This window comes from Diceros bicornis, chromosome 3 (assembly GCF_020826845.1).
Source record: "Diceros bicornis minor isolate mBicDic1 chromosome 3, mDicBic1.mat.cur, whole genome shotgun sequence".
Classification (NCBI taxonomy): Eukaryota; Metazoa; Chordata; class Mammalia; order Perissodactyla; family Rhinocerotidae; genus Diceros; species Diceros bicornis.
The window spans coordinates 25,864,577-25,889,552 of record NC_080742.1 but is presented as its reverse complement, the minus strand read 5'-3'; the positions used below and the strand labels follow the sequence as shown (position 1 = coordinate 25,889,552).

General features: G+C 34.2%; 1 protein-coding gene across 5 annotated transcripts in view; it reads right to left on the bottom strand.

The window, feature by feature from the left end:
• The window catches only part of RUNDC3B (RUN domain containing 3B), a 165,416-nt gene that overhangs the window by 76,025 nt on the left and 64,415 nt on the right, over positions 1 to 24,976 (bottom strand). For all 5 annotated transcript variants that reach the window (XM_058524841.1, XM_058524843.1, XM_058524838.1 and 2 more), the window contains 3 exons: positions 16,412 to 16,497; positions 7,691 to 7,780; positions 5,302 to 5,382 (listed from right to left, as the gene is read on the bottom strand). In XM_058524841.1, the coding sequence (XP_058380824.1) occupies positions 5,302 to 5,382; positions 7,691 to 7,780; positions 16,412 to 16,497 (257 nt within the window). The remainder of the gene's footprint in view (positions 1 to 5,301; positions 5,383 to 7,690; positions 7,781 to 16,411; positions 16,498 to 24,976) is intronic.

The following is a 24,976-nucleotide window of genomic DNA, read 5'->3' as shown; positions in this document are numbered from 1 at the left end:
ATATTTATTTTTAATAAATATATACAAAGAAGAAAAAAATGGACCATAAAATTTTCAGCCTGATAACCCTTGGTGAAATTTAAAAGTATCAATTCCTTCACAGGAATTTTTTTTTTTCGGTGAGGAAGATTAGCCCTGAGCTAACATCTGTGGCCAATCCTCCTCTTTTTGCTGAGGAAGATTGGCCCTGGGCTAACAACCGTGCCCATCTTCCTCTACTTTATATGTGGGACATTTGCCACAGCACGGCTTGATAAGTGATGCATAGGTCCGCAACCAGGATCCAGGCCTGCGAACCCTGGTCCACCGAAGCAGAGTGCGCGAACTTAACCACTATGCCACGGAGCCAGCCCCAGAGGAATATTTTTAATCCTATAAATAAGCATTAGAAAATCCAGAGGATATTCATTCATTTAATTTTCAAAACATATATTTAGTACACATCTATTGTCTGCTAAGCATTGTTCTAGGCACTCAGGATATGTGTGTGAACCAACACAAAAGTCTTTGACTTCTCGGGGTTTACATTCTAGTGGCAGGAGACAAAACAAATAACATAACCTGTATTAGATATCAATAGCTGCTATAAAGAAAATAAAGAAAGTAAGGGCATACCATGGGTAGAGATGTTATTTTATGCAGGAGGTTCAGTGAAGGTTTCATTAGTAGGTGGTATTAAGCTGAATTTCAGAGAAGATGAGGGAGCTAGCCATGTAAATATCTGAGATTGTGTTCCTGGTAGAGAGAACAGAAAGAGCAAAGGCCCTAATGCACAGGTGTGCCCTTATGCCTGGTATGCTCAAGGAATAACAAGATGGCCAGTGTTACTGAAGCACAGTGAGTGGGAGGGCAGGTAATATGAGATGAGGTCTGAGAGGTATTGGAGGCCAGATCAATCAAGGAATTTGTCTTTTACTTTGAGTTAGATGGAAAGAAGGTACTAGAAAGTTTTGAGCATAGGAATGGAATGATCTGATGTATATTTCAAAAGGATCACTCTGGCTGCTCGATGGAGAATAAACCAGAGGAGTCAGAGGTAGAGGCATGAACACAATTGCAAATTGCCAGGTTTAAATTAAGGAGATAACAGTGATGGTGCCAAAGGATTTGCGGATGGACCCTATATGAATTATGGCACCGAGAAATCAATGATGACTCCAAAGTTTTGAGCATAAGCAACTGGAACAACAGAACTACCATTCTTGGAATGGGAAAGACTAAAGGAAGTTTCAGGGGAAGAAATTAGGAGTTCAATTTTACACATGTTAGTTTGAGGTGCTTATTATACATCCAAGTGGAGATGTCAAGTTGGCAGCTAGATGTACGAGTCTAGAGTTTAGGGTAGTATTCCAGGTAGAAGTATACATTTGGGAAAGAGCAGCAAAAAAATAGTGTTTAAAGCCTTAAAACTGGATGAAACTTAGAGTGTAGATAAAGAAGATGATTCAGGGCTGATCTCTGAAACAGTACAACATTTAGAGGTTGGGGAGATGAGGAAAAACTGGAGAGCAAGGAGGAGGAAAGAGGAGGAAAACCAGAAGAGTGCTGAAGACAGCAATCACACGTATCAAACACTGCTGAAAGGTCAGGTAAGATAAGGACACTAACCACTGGATTTGCCAATGAGATATCACTGCTGCCTTTGACAAGAACAGTTCAGGGTTAGGTATTAGAGCTAGATTTGAAAAGTTCAAGAGAGAATGGAGACAAAAAAAACTCTGGAGGCACAGTGTTGTAATAAAAGAGGGGGTAATGAGAAATAGCTAGAAGTGAATACGGGGTTAGAAAGGTTTCTGTTTCATTTTTGAAGATGGGGAAAGTAACAACATGCCTGTATGCTGTGATACATGGGAACATCTAGAAAAGTGAAAAATAATGGAAGGGAACAATTGCTGGAGCAAAAACCTTAATAGAAGAGAGAGGATGGGATGTGGTGCATAAGTCAAAGAAGTGGCCTTTGGTAGCAAATGATTAGTTTATCCCTACTAAGAAGGGGGAAAGGCAGAGTATATGGAATCTTACATCTAGGAAGGGCAATTTAACAGCATATTTGATCATGTACAGCCTCTTTAAGTCAGCAATTTTGTTTGTAGAAATTTGCCTCTTTAGGAAATAATCATGTTTGAGTACAAAGACTTAGCTCTAAGTATCTTGATGATGGCATTATACTTAAAAGTGAAAAATTGAAGGCATCATACAAGACGAACAATCATTAGCTACTGGACTTTTCAGGCCTAAAATCCACTCAAGAAAAAAATGTTGAAAGACGTTTGAAGTTCTATCAAGCAGTAACTCAGAAAAACACAACCGTTTCTCACTGGTACACAACCTAAAACTTAAATTAATTTTAAATATGAAATACATTTTAGGATGTTTTCTATTAATGTACTTCATATATTTGGCTTCAGAAGGATAAAACTCCACTTAAAAAGACTAATGATTAATAAATATTTTTAGAAGTTCAACTTCACCAGCAATCAAATATATGCAAATTAAAACAAAAACAGGAAATCATTTTTCATTTATAGAATTGGCCACACTTTTAATACTTAGTTGGCAATGGTAGGAAGCAGGCACTCCCACATATTGCTGATTCAAACAAAATTGGTATGGCCTCTCTGAAGGGCAATTTGACAGCATATTTCAAAAGCTTTAAAAACATATATGCTGTTTATCCCAGAAATTCTACTTGCAGGATTTTAACTTAAAGAAATAATCATGGTTCTGTAAAAAAGATGTAGTTATAAGGATATTAACTGCAATACTGTATATATACTGAACTGAAGGTACCCTAAAAGTCCAACAATAACTAGGAGAACCTATTACACTATAGATAATGAAATTCTATTCACTTTAGGAAATGATGCTGTAGAAGGATAATGAATGACATACAAAAATGTTCATTATACAGTATTAAGGGAAATAAACAGTTACATGTACATTTTGATTCCATTTTAACTAAACGAAAAATATAACTACGCATAGAAAATGCTGGAAAGCTATCCATCAAAATGTTAATGTTTCTAGCAGCTGCTTTTTGAAGGTAAGATTTATGACTGACAAAATTTCTTCCATCTACCTTTCTGTATTTTCTAATTTTTCTACAATGAATATGAACTACTTTCCAAATAAATTAAAAGCAGTAATTTGGGGAGGGACAGACCGTTAGGGTTTCTTAAAATTAGGAAACTAACAGAGTTTTTTAAAAAAGTGTCTAATACAGGTATATTTCAGCGGAAGCAATTCAATTTTTAAAATATTGGTTCTGTATGACAATTAGGATAGTTTATATCTTCCTTAAAAGAAAAACTCCATGGCCAGTTAATGCTAACTGATTTATGACTAGGTTGAATTGTTATTTCTCTTCTTGTTTTAGTATCCTTTATAACAAGATGGTGGGAATCCCTCAGTGTCTAAAGGAGAGGAAGCTTTACACACGTTTGGATTAGTGCATCAAAGAAAGAGAAAATTGCATAAAAATTCAAACAAAAAGTGGTTAAGTAGTTGCAGATACAGAGTATATACGATTAAATTCATTCTGAGGGCACTAGTTGAGAAGGTTCCATTACTGTATCTTTTAAAAGCATTGTAATAATTACTACAGCCTCTTATGTAAGTAGGATAGGAAAATTAGTATTTACATTTATCTTTATAATTTAAGTCATTTCTTAAATCACTAAAAATAGCCTTTGCACCTACATGTTGATGACCAAACTCCTATTTCTAGCTGTCATCTTGCTCTCTAATTCTAGACTTGTGGCTCACTCTGCATAAACTAGCTGTATAACTATGGAAAAGTTATTTAACTTCTTTGTGTTTCAGTTTTTCTCATGTGTAAAATAAGGATAGCAGTACCTATCTCACTGGCTTTTGAGGATTAAATGAGCTAATAGAAGTAAAGCACTTAGAACGATGCCTGGCATATGATAAGCATTCAATAAATATTATTACTATTATTTTTATTAGTATTATTTTGAAGTATTTGTTACCTTCACAAAATGTCCTATAATCCACTATGTCCCAAAACGGTATAATGTTATGCCTGTTCAAAACATCGTCTTGCTGTACTTCTTTTCTAGATCTAATGTACTAGAATTATCCCTTTTCCCAAGGGATCCACTTACTCAATTAGAAATCGTGGTACCATAATACTCTATTCCTCCTTCTCTCTCAGCAACCAAAATATCTTCACACTCCTAGCTCTGAAATAATACCAACTTCTCTCACTAGATGATGATTATCCTGGGGTCAGAGGTTGTATTATTTTTCAGAAGTTCATGAAGTCCCTATACTCTTGACATCTATGTATCCCCAGTAGCTAGGAAAGTTTTTTTCCTACATTAGGCACTCAATAAATGCATCTTGAATATGTGTGTGTGTGTGTATACATATATTACATATATACATATACATATTACTCACTCTCTCTCTCTTTTTCTTTCCCTTACAGCTTCGGCCTGATCATAACATTGTGAAAGTATATAAAGATCATCATTCTATTCAGGAAATCAATAACGCAAGCAGACCTTCAGAAAATCTATAGATTTCATCTGATTAATGTTCAATCTGACAAGATTGTGGGAAATCTGTGATTCTCACACAATACTGGTAGCAGGATAAATTGGTACAACTCTTTTATAAAGATACACTTTAAGAGCCATAACATTTTTTGGGCCGGCCCCGTGGCTTAGTGGTTAAGTGTGCGCACTCTGCTACTGGCGGCCTGGGTTCGGATCCCGGGCATGCACCAACGCACAGCTTCTCCGGCCATGCTGAGGCTGCGTCCCACATACAGCAACTAGAAGGATGTGCAACTATAACATACAACCATCTACTGGGGCTTTGGGGGAAAAAAAAAAAGAGCCATAAAATTTTTCATTGTATTTACCTGAATAACTCTTGTAAATTCACAATAGAAACAAAAAGAAAATTGATTTGCACAAAATGTTCATTATTCTTTTATTTATAATAGAGATAAAATGGAAAATAGTCTAAATAATGAATTATAGTTTTGAAATCTCAATGGACTACTAGAGAGCTATAAAGTTATTGTTATAATGACTACAGCAATAGAAATACATGCTGTTTTTAAAACTTATACCTATGCTGGGATTACAACTATGTAAAAACTGTGTATTTACATAAACACTCAAATGTAACTGGAGTTTGTATGTTTCAATGACTTCTGGCACTGAAATAAATGTTTTATAAAAAGCAACTTTAATCAGATAAATGCACTGTACAACAAGACACTCAATTATAAATTAAGATTTCAATAACATATTTCAAAATGTCAAATACCTTTGGGTAAACTTCAAATATGGTGTATAGTCTATTACAGCAGGAAAGTTGCCATCCAATCCTTCTCCCTTTAGGCAGAAGCTAAGAAAACAGACAATAAATATTCCATATTAATACATAAAATTTTAAATCAAACTTAAGTGTTATAAACAATCTCTTGTTAGAGACGTTTGTTTCATCAAATTGCAGGAGAATTTGTTTGTAATTTAAATGTTACTTGTTACAAATAAATACCTCAATAAAGATATTCCACCTTCAATACCAATGACAAAGCATTGTGCAAGTTAATACACTGTTATATAAATATATTATGCAAATATAAAACTTACTGAGAAACCTGTTCAAACATTGTTTATTTATTTCATACTATCTTGGTCTTTATTGGACATCACTAGAGAACTTTCAAATGAAGACTTGTTCACATTTACATATAAATTCTCAGGTGACACTGAATATCACCTAAAAAAATCTGACTAATTAGAAAATGAGGGCTGGCCCTGTGACATAGCGGTTAAGTTTGCATGCTCCGCTTCAGCATCCTGGGATTCGCAGGTTCGGATCCTGGGCGTGGACTGACTCACTGCTTGTCAAGCCATGCTGTGGCGGCGTCCCATATAAAGTAGAGGAAGATGGGCACGGATGTTAGCCCAGGGCCCATCTTCCTCAGCAAAAAGAGGAGGAGTGGCCACAGATGTTAGCTCAGGGCTAGTCTTCCTCACAAAAAAAAAAAAAGAGAGAGAAAATGAGGGTTTTCTAAACTACCTGAACAGGTGGAAGGTCTTAGATCTTAGACCTAAAAAGAATGCAAAAAATCTTCTAATATCTATTCAATCCTTTTTAAGAGGCCATGGCAACAAGGAAAATGTTAAGTGACTTGCCCAAAGTCATACTGTGAGTCTTGTAAAGCCTATATAGAAACTCTAGATCTCCTGGTCCGCCAACCCAGTAATCTTTGTTTCGTACAATGGTATATCCAATTGGATGATTTAAAAAAAAAACATGCTTATGATTACTATTGTTAAAAGAAAAAGTACACCTTCTAGGAAGATGACCATAGGAATATTTATAAGATGTAGGTTGATCTTTCAAAGGAAAAAATTCATCTATGAACTCCCATCATCTGGTTTCTTTGGAAGTTTGTCTGTTGAAATATTTGTACTAATATATTAATATCAAGGGTATATATGCATTTTTTCAGACTTGAATAAGGACAGAATCAAAGTGGAACACACTATATGGGCTTTTCTTCATTTACAGAAACATTACTAATGTATCTTTAAGACATTTGCTCTCAGTTGATTACACAGAACCAATGGGGTACAATAAAACAGTTCATATTCTTATCCCAGGTTTTTTTTTTTTTTTTTTTACAAAAAAAGAAAAATTGTAAAGGATTTAGACAGAGCCAGCAGCATGCCATGTAAAAAGTTAACACCCTTAGAGGAATCACAAAGACAATCTTCATATTGCATCTATCATGTTCATCCTAAACAATTAAGCTAATTAACCTAACACTACCTTACTAAATCTTAAATAGAGGAAAGTTATAAAATGATAAATATTTTGAAAAGGAAGTGACTTACTAGAAAAAGGTAACCTCAGTGAAAACGGATAGTGTAACTTTTTAATTCAAGACCCAAAAGTATATTTCATTTAAGTTTTATACTTATTTTGTTAATATTCTTGCATTTTAAGTGATATTTCAATAAAAATATATATCCTTTATTCTTATATTTGAGTTCTTGTTGTAGACAAACTTTCTACTTTTAGTATAATGTAAAATCTTGAATCAATTAAAGAAATGCAAAAAGATGCTTCCATAAATCTAAAAAGAACTCACATTGTGCAGTTTTAGTACTTGTCATCTTAGTCTGGAATCAATTCATCTTACTAATAATAAAAGCAAATATTAATTTTTTAATATTTTAATACATAATACAAGAAACATAAGATACCCAAGATATCCTGTCAGGATCTTCTTTATCTCAACACATGAGATAATGAAAATCTTTCTGGCTTTGACTCTACTTTTAGTGTATTTCTTTTCACTTAAAGCAGTAGCTGAAAAATACTAAGAGATAAGATCCAAAACCTTCCTTCAGTGCTACCAGAGTACACGACTTTCTGCTTGGGCGGATGCAGTCTAAGCCTTTTTTTAACCCAACAAGAGAGCAAGCCTGTCAGTTAATTTCTTAAGTTTGAGACAGTCTCTCTTCTGAGACTAAACCCTTTTAGAAAACTGATGTCATTTGAAAGGGAACAATATGAATCAAATATCAACACCCAACTGTGTGCTTTACTTAGAAAACTGGAAGGAAAAAATCATAAGCAGAAACTATTATGAAGTAGAATAATTTAAGAACTAAACATATTTAGTAAGATTAAGTACCTAAAATCAATAGCATTGAGTCCAAGCAGCATGCCAGCAAGCATATTTGCTTCCTCACCCAAGACAATTGCTCCATCCTCATAAAATCTCCTAAAAAATGAAATAGGTGAATAAATAAATATTAAAAACAGACTGAAGTTTCATCTAGAGAAATCACTTAGAGCCCAAACTAAAGTAGAAAAAACTAAATTTTATTTAACAAAATAAAGACATACTTGGATCACCTAAGTCTTGTAGATATTTAGAAAAAAACAAAAACTGCCAACATGACAAAAAATCATTCTAAGCGTTTCCACCTCTCTTAAATAGAATCCCCAAAGTGACTCTTTCAATGGTTCTAGAGTGCCTAGCATTTTTTCCTAATAGTGAAGCAATATAAATGTAATCTGAATGACAGCAAATTCACGGTCATTTATACTGGTCTATTTTTAAAACTATGTAGACTATTGTTCTAGACATAGAACAAACACAAATATACATTCTGTTTTTCTGTAATTCCAAGGGTTATTAACCAAATTAAGAACTAGGAAGGTATGATCACTAGTAATTTGTGCTAACCTTTAACACTGCAATACTAACTTTAACACTGTAGATGGGCTACCAAAGTGGCTGCATAAGAAAAAGAAAGTATTCATTATCTCTGACAAAACGTGAATATGAATCTATCTTGGCTAATTCCTGTAAAGCCATCTGTTTTGGTAAATATTAGTTTTTAAAATGCTAAAATTTTATTTCAAAATGTTTAAAATAAATATTTTTTAAAAATATCATAATATGGGCCTAAGGTATTTTTCAAGAATGTAAGATCACTGAATTTACTTCTTTTTAAAAATAATATTATGCAAAAACTACTTTATGTTCAGTAACCAGGGATCATTAAATTGTTACATCTACTTATATTACATATAGACAGTGAACACCATTCTATAACACTCCACTAACTAAAGGGAAAACATTTTAGTAAATGAAATTTGTCTTGCTCTTTTCAAAGTATCCACGAATTTATAAAGGCTGCAAAAAGATTTTAATATGCTCAAAATCCCACTATCAATTCTGAAAAGTTCACAGTTTACTAAATACTTTTACAAACATATCATTTGATACTTGCAAAAAAGCCTTACACTTACTTGAAGTAAATGTGGAAGAAATTGTCATTAGTTTCAAATTTATCACCAAGAGTTACGTTAAAACGATTTGCCCAAGCTCATGTGGATGAACTGCTCAAGGAGGAAACCCCGTTCTTCTTACTTTAAGTTCTATATATGTTCTATTAAACCATATTAGTAAACAGAAATATTTAAAGAAAATTTAACTTATGTTATGGTTCATAAGGAATTTTAAATGAATAACAAAAATACAAAGAGGAAAATAAGAGATAACTACCCTCTGATAGATGTGAGGTTACAAACAAATATGGGGGGAAGACTAGCTTGGAATAGATGTTGTCTGTTCCCCTGGAAATATGAGAATTGCTTTTATTGATTTATATAAAAGGAAAAAAAATTAAAACTTCCAGCCTAACAAAGATTAGTAAAATAAATGGAAGGATTTTTTACATATTCAATGGAAGTGTTCCACAAAAAGAGATATTTAGACAAATCTATATATCTGAGATTTTGTCCCTGCCCAATGGCTAAGTTGGCTGTTGACAGAATATTTTATCAACTCCGGAAGAATATGATTTCAATGGTTTTACACCACCAAATTCTTTGGGACACATGTGTCAGAAAAGAATTCTGGTTTTTGATGCTGGCAACCATTATTGCTAGTATTTCCCTATATAAGAAAAGGTCTACTTTTTCTATTCCCCATCTTGAGCTTACCAGGTTTAAAAGTACATTCTAAGAGTCAGATAAAACTATTCTTGCTTGCTTCCTAATGTTAATATTGTTTTAGCAACTGTTGAAGAATACCAAAAACAAACACAGAACTATCTGGTTTTAGAAATCTTTTAAAGTCTAAAGGTCTTTTATATATGTGTATATAATATTATTTTAATGATTTTTTTGGCTTTACTTTTACTAATGTTTTTGTGTGTGTGTATGAGGAAGATTAGCCCTGAGCTAACATCTGTTGCCAATCTTCCTCTTTTTGCTGAGGAAGATTGGCCCTGCGCTAACATCCGTGCCCATCTTCCTCTACTTTATATGTGGGACGCCTGCCACAGCATGGCTTGATAAGCGGTGCATAGGTCTGCGCCCAGATTCGCACTTGTGAACCCCAGGCCTCTGAAGCAGAGTACGAGAACTTAACCACTATGCCACCAGGCCGGCCCCTACTAATGATTTTTTAAGCTAACCCCAACACAAACGAAATGCTTGCTCCATGTGAAATCAATAATTCCACTCAAATAAAATCATACCTGAAGCATAATATTGCATAGACCTGGTTTAATACAACAGTATTTACTGCAACAGAGGGGAGGAGAGGACAAATATAAGAAGAAGGGCTACTTAAGAGAATCATCCATTGTTTTCATTTTTAGTTCTGGTTAAGAAAAAAAGTATTTTGCATAAAATACACATCTAAGTTTGAGATAACATTTTAAAAATAACTTAATTCAGTATTTAAAAGAATACTGAAGTGATCCAAATTGGAAAAGATCATATTTTTATCATTTAATCAAAGACAAGTCATTCATGTGTACTAAAGAGACAGAAGCTGTTAGGAAAAATTCATTTTTCATTTCCTTAATCAAATCAGCATATCAATAATTTTGACTGAAAATCTGATTCCTGTTATCAATACTTTCAAAGGCTTCAAAAGATTGTAGGCTTTGAACCTCTTCATTTATCTCATGAAAAATTGGAGCATTAATAAAGTTTGCTTACATAACCAAGGTTCTATAACAAATGAGCCAAGAGAAAAGTCTAAGATGACTAATCCAATAATAGTAAGGTATACACTAAAAAAATTCCTTTTCTTTTGTTGAAAATATTTTTTGTCCTAAAGAAAATATTTTTATGAGAAGAGTCTAACCAAAACAGTGTACTGAACTGCAAAAATGTATCATAAATATTGAAAGTACCAAGGTGAAAAATACACATAAAACTTCCATTTAAAGATTTACATATTAGAATATATCTTTAAAGAAGTTTTGTATTTTAGAAGCAAAGGAAAATTGTGAGCAACCATTTGATATTACTGTGATCTGGAAGAAAAGCCTCCTCTTTTTACTAGGTATACTCATTCCAATTATTTGTAGGTTGACTAGAAAAATATTAGAAACTAGAAAAGCATTTAAAATAATACCTTCATAAGGATAACACTTCTCTTAACACATAATTTAACTCTAATTGAAATATGTCTTTATAATGCTATTTTTACTGTTCATTCTGTAAGACTATTTTAAAGGCCTTTCTGATACTTCAATAACAAATATCCTTTGGTTGGCATCCAAGGTGAACAACCAGTATAGATTATGCTGATACTGCACAGTATCATGCCTCAAAATTTCCTTTTTTTTGAGAGTGAGAAGTTATTTTACACACTGAAAGTGCAATATTAAAATATGAGAAAGCTTATCTTATAAACCAAAGATATTTCATTACCAATACTTTTGTTCTCTTCCCCACTTTAGTCTCTATATATGAAACTTTAAGAGAGGAGATAAGAAAATTCTCTCTCATGACATGCAAAACAGATTACAGTGTTATAAATAAATGTTATATTCTAGGGAAAGTCAAGTTGAATCAGAAGGAAAAACTGATCAAAAAGTAAATCTCCAATGGTCTTGCTATAAGCATGTGAGATTCATTAATTATTTTATCAACAAATATATAAGAAATTTGGTGTTTTTCACTTATCTAGGATTCATTTCTTTTTGAGTAACTTAACCCTATTTAAAGACAGACTGCCCTACATGTAACAGCTACGTACAAAACAGTTATAAAACTGTCCTTGGTTTTACAATCATAATATATAAGAAATTCCTACTGTGTGGCAAGAAATGTGCTAGGCACTAGAGTTAAAATGGTGAACATTCTCCATTTCCAACTGTGTAGGTGAGTCTGTTTTATTGATTGGCTGCTGTTCAAATGGGAATCCGATCTGCCTCACTGGACAAACCCTGTCGTTCACAATAGGCTTTCATTTACTAAGCCATGGATGCCTCTTAATCTTACACGGCACCACAGAACCATCCTGCCCCACTACCTTCAAATTAATGATTGTTGTTCTCAGTCTTGACTCCTTGGGCTTTTCATCAGCCATGGTGAACTCCAGAGTCTCCTCAGTTACCACTTCACAAAAGAGGTACCAGGTCCCTGAGCCTGGAGCAGCTGCAGAAGTACTTCATTTCTTTTCATGACTGAATAACATTCCACCTTATGGAATATACATTTTGTTAATTCATTCATCAGTTGATGGACATTTGGGTTGTTTCCACTTTTTGGCTATTAGGAGTAATGCTGCTATGAACATTTGTGTACTCATTTTTTGTGAACATATTTTTTAATTCTCTTGGAAATATATATATACATATCTAGGAGTCACGTGCTGGGTCACTGGGTCATACGGTAACTCTATGTTTAACCTTGTGAGGAACTGCCAGACTGTTTTTCAAAGTGGCTGCATCATTTTACTTTCCCACCATCAATGTATGATGGTTCCAATTTTTCCACATCCTTGTCAACACTTGTTATTATATATTCTTTTGATTGCAGCTATCCTAATGGGTGTGTAGTGGTATCTTGTGGTTTTGATTTGCATTTCCCTGATGGCTAATGATGTTAAGCATCTATCACGTGTTTACTGGTCATTTGTGGATCTTCTTCGGAAAAATGTCTATTCAGATTCTTTGCCCATATTTAAATTTTTTTTTTTATTTCTGGGCTGTAAGAGTTCTTTATATATATTCCAGATATAAGTCCCTTATCAGACATATGCTTTGCAAAAATTTTCTCCCATTCCATGGGTCCTCTTTTCACTTTCTTGATGGTGTTCTTCGAAGCACAGAGTTTTTAATTTTGATTATATCCAATTTATCTATTTTTCCTTTTGTTGTTTATGTGTTCAGTATCATATCTAGCAAACTACTGCCTAATCCAAGGTCACGAAGCTTTACATCTACGTTTTCTGCTAAGAGTTTTACATTTAAGTCTGATCCATTTTGAGGTAATTTTTGTTAATGCCGTGAGGCAGCAGTCCACAAGCATCTTTTAATAATGTTTACTTCATGAGGCTGGCCCCATGGCCAAGTGGTTCAAGTTCTGCGCTTCTGCTTCAGCAGCCCAGGTTCGTGGGTTCACGTCCCAGGCACAGTCCACTCATCAGCCATGCTGTGGAGGTATCCCACATATAAAATAGAGGAAGACTGGCATAAATATTAGCTCCTGGCTAATCTTCCTCAAGCAAAAAAAAAAAAAAAAAGAAAAAGAGAAAGACTGCCAATGGATGTTAGCTCAGGGCAAATCTTCCTCACCAAGAATAAGGATGATGATGATGATGATGATGATAATAATAATAATAATAATGTTTACTTTTTCATCTTAATAACGTACAACTTTTAAACAGATTCAAATTCCCAAAGTCTTTCTTAGCTTTTGAAATGGTGGTAATTTACCACTATTCTACCTACTTTTCTATAATTGAGAAAAGTGTTTATCAACACTGTTTTTTTTTTCATTTTGTGAAAGCTCAGTAATTTCTAAAATTTTATTTATACTTTACTTCTTCTCTTACTCCTACTATAATATCAAGATAATTAAAACTTCTTCTGAATGCAACTTTTGTCATTATAAATTAAATACTGTGGTGCAACTGGAAAGTAATAAACACGTCTTCATAAAGTTAATTTTATCTCTACTTTATATTTTCTGTATTTGTTACTTCAAAATCTTACCAGAATAGTTTCAATCTTGTTTCAAATGTCACATTTGTATTTTTTAGCTTAATTTTTCTGATTATTTTTCAGTCTGTGGGTGGGGAGAAATTAAAACTTTGAGCAAACTAATTCAGTCTGTACTTTAATTCTCTAATTCTAGGTCTTCTCAGGAACCTACCAAAACAATTTCCCACATTTTTTTTTTTTTTTAGCTTAGATTCTACTCTTGACTCTGTCAACTTCCTACCTCTGGCTATTTCCCAATAACATCCCAGTCCCTAAACCATGAAACTCTTCACAGGCTTTTTTTCAATTGCTCACCAAGACATCCTTCACCCTAGCAAAAAGAGCACATGAATTTCTCTAACACTTTGGAGCCATAGTCATGTACTCCAAGAAGAGGAGGTATTGTGTTTCTGTCCCCATACTTCCTCCACCCAATCTTATCCTTGGATTTTCACTGATTAGTACTTTCAAGCTTGGCTGTCTTAGCTCATGTAGCTCCTCCTTCTGTACTGGGGTAAACACTTGTATCACCATTTTAAAGGACGTCATTACTCTTTATCTGTGAAGAGTAGAACAAGAAGAAATCACTTGATTCAAATACTCTCCAGATTCCTAAAGGATTAGAGATCATTTCTCATTATTGAGGAAGCGTCCAGACAAAAGGTAAGGTATAACTATTCCTTCCAACAGTTTGCTTGTATTTTACAAACCTAATCTTCCAAATAGATATGTTTTGGCTAGAAGTTTTTAAACAAATTTATTTACAATTAAGAAGTATCTTTGGCTTGATTTCGGTAAAAAAAATTGTTTAAATAGTCAAAAAAAACTTCCTTGTCTTTTTGCAACTGCATTTTTTTTAGTTAACCACTAAGATGAGAATTCCGAAACAAATCCCTACTTACTTCCTTTCTTGAGAATTACAGAGCCACTACATTCACATTTAAATACTGTGTATGTGTGTATATAAATATTACATATTTGAGTGTGTGTGTATAAACATACTAAGCCATGTTTCTGTTTGAATAATGCATATTTATATATTGTTACAAGAATATTATTTTTACTTCATGGACTTCTTTAGAGCTGAATCATTTCCTTTTTTAAAAAAGGACGGCTAACACCTAAGAACAAGAGAAAAAACATTTCCCTTCAATATTTAAACTACTTATTCTAAAAATAATCTATTCAAGAATTATTTCTACCCCACCCAATTGTTTAAACTAAGAAACAAGACTAACAACTTAGAGAGATTATTAATGCTTTAATTTCTATTTAGAAAAGACTATCATAACTTTAATATAATCTCGTTATTGCATAGGAGATGATTATTGTGTAAACTTGGTTTTGATTTCATTAATTTTGGATTTTTAGGTTTGATCTATGAGATTCTAGTAGTATTTTTATTTTCAAAGCCTTAGTATCTTCAATATTTAATACCTCTCATAATTAAACTTATTTACTAGTGATGATAAATAAAAGAAACAAATGTTTCATTTCATGAGGTTCATTTCAAATGTCTAAAAGTTTATCATCTCACTGTCTATCTTTAGAAATATCCCAAGATTATCATATTGCTTTAAAAGAATTCAATAGGTATATATCAGATTTACTTTACACAAATACTTCTTTTAGTTAAAAGTCTTTCTATCCTGATCAAATTTATAATTATGATAATTTTTCTTTGTATCTAGCAACTGAAAAATTTACTACTTTATTACCTAAAAATATAGAGCACCTAAGTAAAGATATTGTAATTTGTAACAGCTACTTAAAGCTAAGAATGTGTCATAATAAATGCCCAGATTTTCTCAAAATCCAAAATGTCAAATACTGCATTAGGACATGGAAATTAAGATCCCAGACACACGATTTCCTTATACATATGCCTAATTTTCTCTATCAAAACTGGTACATAGTTGTCACTCTTTTCTTCTCCTTCAGAAATACAATTAATAAGGTAGAAATAAGTATGGTAATTTAGAAGTGTCTAAGGCAGTGCTGTGCATAAGAACTTGCTGTGATGAAGGAAATGTTCTATATCTGTGCTGTCCTATTTGGTAGCCATTAGCCACACACAGATATTGAACACCTGAAATGTGATACAGCAACTGAAGAAATGAATTTGTAATGTTATTTAATCTTAACTAATTTTAATTTACATAGCGACATGTAATTAGTGGCTACTGTATTGAATAGTACAAGCCTAAGGTATTGAAATTATTAAATATTTTCATTTAGAAATACTCTTGATATGGAGAAGTAGTTTCTTTAACAAAAGCTATAACTAAAACATATATAACTAAACATATATGTAATAAAACATATGCTATATATGTTATATAACATATAACTAAAACATAGATTAGTAGACCAGAGCTCAATAAGAATGATGTCTTAATATGAACCTTTTTTCTACCATCGTAAGAAATTAGTAAAGTCTTGTTTTTCACATGACACAGTATGTCATCTTTAAGTCTAATATAATCTAAGAAAAACAACATTGGTACAGACTACCCTAAAAAGACAATCGAGCAATCATAATTATATATATGAATTAAAGAAGTGAATGATTCATTTATATTCTTTATAAGCAAAGAAATAAATAAATGTTGTAGTGTAGAAAGAGAAAGAATGCTATAGGAATTTCGTAGTTAGATTTTTCTTCAAATTGGTCAGGGAAAAGTCTGTGGAGAGAATGAAACCTCAAGTGTTGAAAGAAGTTGACAAATTATATTTTCCTGAGAAGACAGTGGATTTATCTAAGCAGTACAAAAATAAGGAAATAAAATAGTTGAGGACTTTAGAAATGAATGTCTTCATTCTATTCTTATATCTAAGTCTTTAGGTGACTCTTTCAAACATATATTTGAAAATTAAAAGAACTTTTAAACCTGGTTGTTTTGAAGTCTCTCAGAGCTGTAGAGATGTATTCAGATAAATGTTTTTCCATGAGTGCTACTCTGATCCAGGCTCTACCCTAAAAGGAAGAAGAAAGAATCAAATATGAAAGAAAAAATTAGAAGTTAAAAAATATTTTGCCCACTGTGTCATCAAAAATACAAGCATTTTAATATGGAAAGAACAACTCATTCAAAATAAACAGTTGACAAAGACTAAGAAAAATATTTAAGTAGATAAGAATAGGTAAATTTTTATTATGTATAATATATATGGTACATATTTTGTTTCTCTGAAGGTATAGGGTACAGCAAGTCAGATTACCTTTCTATCCTCTGAAGAGACCGAACCATTAACATTGAGTTACTTGAGTTAGAGACTTCTTTTGAATCATATAACATAATCATTAAGACACAACTCTCTACTTCAATGCCCAAGATCAACATGCCAATTAAAAGGAGTTCCCTTATAAAACATGTTCTCATTAATAAAAACAATCAGTCTCACACTGTTACCGCCCAAGGAGGGTGTCGTCTGCCCACTGCAAGACATGCCAACAGTCAAGAGGCAAGGTGGCAGGAGAGAAAGGACTTTTTATTACAGCTTGCTAGCAAGGGGGAAGATGGTCGACTAATGTCCAAAAGAACCATCTTCCAGAACAAAGACTACAGGCCAGTTATATATAGAGCTGGTCTCTGGGTGGCGTAGGCAGCTGGTCTCTTGGTGGGGGTATCCATCTGATCTCCAGGTCGGGGCAGACATCTGGTCTTAGTTCCTGATAGTCTTTCGTTTTACTGGATATGCATCAGAGACTGGAGCAACGCCGTATACCCTGATCTTTCAGTTGTTAGTAATGATGGCTATCAGCATAGACTCTCTGCCCAGGGGGTTATCACATTCTTAAGGAGCTCAAAAGAACAAAGTTATCAACTTATAGAAGCTGGGAAGGGCTATAAAAACTACAGAGCATGTCTGGCTTAGTCAATCAGAGGCCATTCAAAGTTACAGTTACAGTACATCTATAATATGGCTTCCCTTATGTCAACCTTGTGTTGAGCGGGTATCAACACCACTTATTTAAGAGAATTTCCCACCTATCCTTCCAGTGAGAGGTTTTACACAACTAATAATGAACCAAATTTCATTATTTATCATGCATCCAAATCATGGGTTACTGAATTTGGTGCCCCCAGAAAATTCTAAAAACGATTACCAAACGTTTAAACCAGAAAAATCAAATAAACAACAAAAATACCCCAGAAGCATATGCTAGAACAAAATCACAGCAACAGACGATTCTGACTAAACGTGAATAATTTAACTTTACTTTTGAAAAGAGGTAACATCTCTCAATAGTTGAGTCTAGCCACTGGATTTTTTTTTATAATCCAAAGCATTTCTTCTGGACCCTCTGTTTAGAATGAAAGAATGTAAGAGATCATATTTGTAGTGAGAATTTTATAATTCAATTACTTTCATTTTCACTCAACCTTTTCACAAATCTCCAGAAAATCCATACAGATTGACTATATAGAAAATCAAAACACTGCAATGGCCATTGAGAATAAAGGACACTAATCAATATTTATGATGGTCAACTACCAGTAGGGAGGGAAACTAAGCATTCTTAAGAAATGTCTACAACTCCAGTGAATTCACCCAACTCTTGCATAGGACATATCAAAAAGGAGTCAATCTAGACAGTGGTAAAACCTATCAGGCTAGGAGCAGCAGTACTGTTGGGAAATAAAGGAATGATATGGGTGTAGTTTCATTAAGCTCAAAATCTCTTTCAGTTTGTCCAGTGCTCAGTCCATTGTTCCTGCTGAGTAAGCCTAGGGAAACATACAATTAGCTGTGGCTGACTTGAACAGAGGAAGGAAGAAGCAAGCTACTGGCCAGCAGTCTCAAGTTTCCCTCTTGAAATTTCATCTAAAATACACAGAGACTAGTAGTGGTGGCTTGAATCAAAAGGCTACGATTTCACCAACAGAAGCAGAGAAAGTTGCTCTCCAGAGAAAGACACAGGAGACTTGTGCCATTGCTAGATAAGAAATGTGAGGAAAGTCTTATTTTCTGATTTATTAATTTCAGTCCATACAACACTGGGCTGCACCTAGTTTCCTGTCCTTGGATGTTTTGGGAATTCTCTGTTATACTGTAATAATAAATTGTGCTAATTTTAACAGTTCCTTTTCTTTCAGCAAAAGAACGTTCACTAGAACAGTAGATAAACAGACTTATTAAAGACTGTTGGAGCTATGAAGTGAGAAAGCCGGAAACTTAGGTTTAAGATTTTAGACTTTATCAGTTAGATAATGGTAAAAGTAAGTCAACACTTCTTTAGAATGCAATTAATATATGCTTGACTCTGTTTTAAGAGCTTTATATACATTAAGATATTTAATCCTCCCAAGAATCCTGTATTAGGTTACAATACTATCCCTACTTTACTATATGAGAAAACAAAAAATAGACAACTAGAAGACAGGAAACTCATCTCACCACCAAATCGACCAACCTAATCGAAATTTATACCCATATACTCTACCTTCCCTCCTGTTTCAGGAGATGAACTGTAATCATTTAAGAGAGTGAAAAGACAAATCACAGAGTGGGCACAGATATTTGCATTATATGTATCTGACAAAAGACTCTCATTCATAAAATACAAAGAATTCTTACAAATACATAAGAAAAAGACAACTCAATTAAAAAATGGGCCTGCCAAGGGGAAGATTTTTAACCATAGATTCAATTTCTTTAGTAGATATCAGAATATTCAGATGTTTTCTTCCTTTTTGTGTTAGTTTTGTAAGCAACATCTTTCAAAGAATTTGCCCATTTCATCTAAATTTTCAAATTTATAGGTATGAAGTTATTCATAATATCCTCTTTTAGGATTTTTAATGTCTGTAAAGTCTATGGTTGGCCTATTCTTCATTCCTGATACTGGCAATTTATAATCTCTTTTTTTCTTGAATAGTCTTGCTAGAAACTTATCAATTGTATTAATCTTTTTAAAAACACCAACTTTTGCTTTAGTTGATTTTCTTCTAGTGAACATTTGTCTTAATTTAACTGAATTTTTGCTCATTATTTCTTTCCTTCTACTTTGCATTTATTATTTTTTTCTTTTTTACAGCTTCTTTAGATGAAAACTTTGATCACTGATTTTCAAACTATATTTTTTAAATACATAAAATCCTACCTAAGCCTATTTTCCTCTAAGCACAAGTTTTTATATGGTGCATTTTCATTATCATTACTTTCCAAACATTTTTCAATTGCAATTGTAGTTTCTTCTTTCATCCATGAGTTATTTAGAAGTCCTTCTCAATTTTGACTCATATAAACATTTTCTAGATATCTTTTTGTTAATTATTCTAGCTTAATTCTACTGTGGTTAGAGAACATATGTTATATGATTTCAATGCTTTGAAATTCACTGAGATAAATTATAGCTCAGCAAATGATCAATTTTTGTGTAAGTTCTATGTTTGGTAAGAACGAATATTCTGTAGTTTTCTATTTTGATTTTCTTATATAGTCCAGTTCTCTAGAATTACTAATCTTCATTTATATTTTCTTGAACCTATTATAATTACTTAAAAGTCTATTATCTGCATCTCCCATACATCTGTTTCAATTGCCTTTTTTATATTTCTTTTGGTCATTTGATCTTGTTTTCTGATGTCTGGTGATTTTTTGATTGAGTACTGGACATTGCGTATGGAAATTTGTAGCAGCTCTAATGCTACCTTTATCTACAGTAGATTTATTTTTCTTCTGGATAGGCAGACAGTATACTTTAAAATCACCTTGCACCATTTAACGGCACCACTTTTAGGCCTTTTCTGGGCTGGTCTTCATCTGAATTTCCCTTACTCCCAAGGTGCAGCCATGCTGAGGTCTCAGATAAATGCATGGAGTGTTTACAGTGATCTTCCCACTTGCTTGACCTTGCACTCTAACCTCTGTCTCTGCACAACAAGACTGTGAAACCTTTGATCAGCTTTTTCGCCTCCTACCTGCTGCTTTTGCTCTGTGCTTCAGCTGACTAAAAGTTGGCAAACACCTCACAGGAAAACTGCATGTACAACTTCAGGCAAATTTGTCTTCAGTCCTCTCCTCTCAATTAAGACCTGGTTTCACTGGGAGTTCCAAGCTCCAATTTCTGTTTCTCTAGCCCGGAGAAACAAACAATCATCCCTCACCCCTCAGCACTTTCTGCTTAGCCTCTATACCTATAATGGGAACAGACAAATGCCCTTAGGCTAAAAGCCAAGATGAATGTGGGGCTTACCTCATGTACCATCCTTCTCCCCAGGACTGTGGCCACTGGAGTTATCATGCCTTGGTTGTTCTCTTATGTCTTAAATTTGTTGCTTTGTGTATTTTATTCAACCTTTATATTTGTTCTTGGCGGAAGAGTTCCTCTGATACAAGCTATTCTGTTATCACCAGAAGCAGAAACTGATTCATTTCTCACCTCCAGGATCATCTCTTTTTTAGATTCCATTTATACCCTCCTAACTGGACTCTCTGCTCCCACCCTCCTGTCTATGCATTCCCCATATGGTACTCAGTTGATCTTTTAAAAATGTAAATCAGATTACAGTAATCTACTGCTTTAAAAAACATTAAAAGTAAGAAAGAAACCCTCAAGTAGCTCCCCATTGCATTGAGAATAATATCCAAACTCTTAATCATGACCATATTCTACACCTTGCTTCCTCTGCTCAATATTTGCACAGCACATTTCTTCCCATAATTCACATCCTGGCTCAAATGCTCCTGCCTCACAGAAGCCTTCCCTAACCACCCTATCTAAAAGAGTGTGCTCTCCTCCACCACTCCTATCACTTTCTAACCTCTTAACTGGTTTCATTTTTTTCATTGCCCTTGAGATTATACTATGTATATATTTATTTGTTTGCTGTATTACCAAAATGTAATGTACATAACATTTTCTCTTTGCCATCTTTTTCACCACTGCCACTGTAATCTCAGTATTTATAATAGTTCCAGACACAGAGTAGGCACTCAATACCTACTTGTTGAATAAGTGGATAAAACTAAAGGAGATAAGTAACTTGCTCACAGCTACTAAGCATCGGAGCCATCAGTGAGAAGCGGAGAAAAGGAATGACATGAGGAAAACGGTATTTTAGAAGGATTCATATGAAGTTAGTATTTAAAATGGGTAGAATGTAAAACAAATGGGCAGAATCAGAATATCTCTGGTTTCTGCCTAGGAAACTGTTTATTTTTAAAGCTCCCCAAGTATTTCTAACATTCTTCCAGGTTTGGGGCCATCACAATAAAGAACCAGGGATAAGAAGTGGTGGTTAAAAGAGGAGATAGATTTATGAGTCAGTAATAGAAAATGATCATAAAAAATGGCCTCTTTGCAATACTATATTTTACTGTAAAGTTATAGTATTTGATACCTCTGGTATATCTGTAATTAATACCTCCTCTGCCTCTGACTCTTTCAGTAGAAAATTTGGCTAACCTACCTCTGGGACAGAGCATTGACAAGGCCAGCTTCTGAACAAGGGAAAAAGTAAACAAGAAAATGAGACCAAGAAAGACTAGAAAGGATTAGGGATATATGTCATAAGAATGTATTAAGGACCACATTCACAGTTCTGACATGGTATAGGTGTTCCATAAAAATTTACTGGATGGAGGATGCATGGATACATGGATGGCTGATGTGACTAGTATATTCAGAAATTGGTCTAATATGTTAAATTCAATAATAGAAGGAATGTACAGGGTAAGCAACCACAAACTAGGAAAGCCTAACTTAGCCAAAAATAAGAACTGTTCTTAAAAATAAAGAAAAAGAAAAAAAACACACAAGATATGCAGGAAGGTAGGAAGAACTCAAGAATAGCACAGAGCTCATACTTTGAGGTCAAAAAAATAAAAAATGAGGGGCCAGCCCAATAGTGTAGTGGTTAAGTTCACTTCTGCTTCGGCAGCCCGGGCTTCATGGATTTGGATCCCGGGCACGGATCTACATACTGCTCATCAAGCCATGCTGTGGTGGCATTCCATATACAAAAAGGTAGAGGAAGATTGACATAGACGTTAGCTCAGGGACCATCTTCCTCAAGCAAAAAGAGGAGGATTGGCAATGGATGTTAGCTCAGGGCCAATCCTCCTCACCAATCAATCAATCAATATTTTAAAAAAAGGAAAAAGGATTTCCTGAGTTTAAAATCAGTTGGAATACTAGGAAAATCCAATGGAAATATCTGCAAGATCAAAAGCAATAGTAACTAAGGACCCTATTAGGGGGTTTCTGTCAGAGATCATATATTATGCTTATAAGTAATTGGCCAAATAGTAGATAGGGAAGATGGGTGAGTTCAGAAGGCAATGAAATAAGCACCTGTCGAGAAATAAGTGCCTGTTGAGATGAAGTTATTTTTCTGAGTGCTAATTCTAGTGTGAAATCTAAGTAAGTTGATGTATAGAAACCCCACGTCCCAGAACCCCTGCATATCGTAGAAAGAATAGCTGCAAATATGTCTGAGATGGAAAGATTACTGACATGATCTGCAATTCAAATATTCTATTCTACTCTTAGGCTGTGGTTACGCCCTGGAAAATAGGCTCAACTAGTCACAGGCTAAGCAAAGAAAGGGAATCGTCTGCATTTCATACATCTCAGCTTAGAGTGACTAAGCACCAGATATCCCATGGGGGCAAGTTTCTACAATATGAATCTAAGTTGTACAGTGGTACTAGGACACAATCCTGATTCAATCAACTCAACTAAATTCAAAGAATGTTTCTATACTGAGTTAGGCATTGCTCCATAGTGCATCTTGTCTTCCATTGCTTAAAATGTCATCCACATCACCCTAAAGGTGTATTTTAGAGTGAATCTGGCTTCTTATACAGAGTTCAAAAATGAAGATCTGTTTTGGTCCCAAGTGTACTGAGTTGCACATTTTTTAGCATGTAAGTTTGAGGCTTCAGTTCTGATATGTTTTCACAAGTGTCAAGACTGAATAAGAGTGCTATGTATGTTATCAGTCACTCCACACTGCAACTCAAAGGCTCAATAAACCTGTCATCTGAGGTATTTGTTTAATCTTTCAATCTTGACACTTGGCAGGTGAGATTTACTGAGTAGATTAAGTACTTTGCTCTCCCCACTGCAATGAATAAAGACAGAGGTAATCTTTGCCTACAGACTTTTCCCAGGATAACCAGGCAAATCACAGATCTCCTTCCCCATTAAATGGATGCCTGAGCAAAACAAAAATATAAATGTAGGATTTGGAACATGATTGTTCTGTTGTGTTTTGCTACACAACACTGGTTTTTTACAGAATAAATATTAATTCTCTCTGCTGGACAGCATCTTGCTGTGCAGGGCCTAGTCCCAAGAGCCTCATTAAAGAGGTGGTCACCTAGGGTTTGGGTTTCTTTGGTCCACCCAGGTTCAAATGCTACATTTTTATCTTTATTGACTTCTCAATTACTTTTGTATTTGGGGATATGCTAGTTCTGTAAATATATTCTCTCCATTATTGAAGGGGTTTAGAATACACTTGTCAGGTTGATCTCTTCTACTTTTAATTTGAAAATAAAGTTTATGTACCACCTGGAATGTTATCTATTTTTATAGACTTGACTCATCCAAATTACAGCTAGTCTTTTAATCTTAACCAACAGAAACCAAGATATTATTCTTAAACAATAAGGAAAACTGACACAAATTCAACTAAGATTCAAAGGAGAATTCAAATTGCACATTTTTTAAACCTGTAGTCAATCAATTAAAAAGTAAATGCATTAATAAGTTGAATAGTTTAAGAAAATGGAACCTAAAGGACTACTGAGACAATAGTTGTGACTAAAATCTTTTAATATACAATAAAAAAACAAGATTTAAACATCTATGAGAAAAAAATTATTAATTAAAAAAATTTAGCTATAATTGACTTAAAAATGAAGGAATTTATTAGCTTAAAAAAAAGCATGAGGCGGAGTGGAAAACCAATTCCATCTAAAAGTGTTAGAAGGTACTGAAGCAGAACGGTAACTGTTGCTCAGACAACCCCTTGGTTGGAGACTGGCAGGAGGCAATGAAGGAGGGATCAGTGGTTTCAGAAAGTGAACTCTACAGCTTCAGCCTAGGTCTTCAAAAGGTGACAAAAATCTAGTTATAAACCTTATCCAAAGATACACTTCCATATTATGAATTTAAAAATGTTTAAGGGGGCTGGCCTGGTCACATAGCAGTTAAGTGCCCATGCTCCACTTTGGCGGCCTGGGGTTCGCAGGTTCGGATCCCGGGCGTGCACCAATGCACCACTTGTCAAGCCATGCTGTGGTGGCGTCCCACATAAAACAGAGGAAGACTGGCATGGATGTTAGCTTAGGGTGAATCTTGCTCAAGCAAAAAAAAAAGAGGAAGGGGCCAGCCCCGTGGCTTAGCAGTTACGTGCGCGTGCTCCACTAGCGGCAGCCCTGGTTCGGATCCCAGGCGTGCACTGATGCACCACTTGTCTGGCCATGTTGAGGTGGCA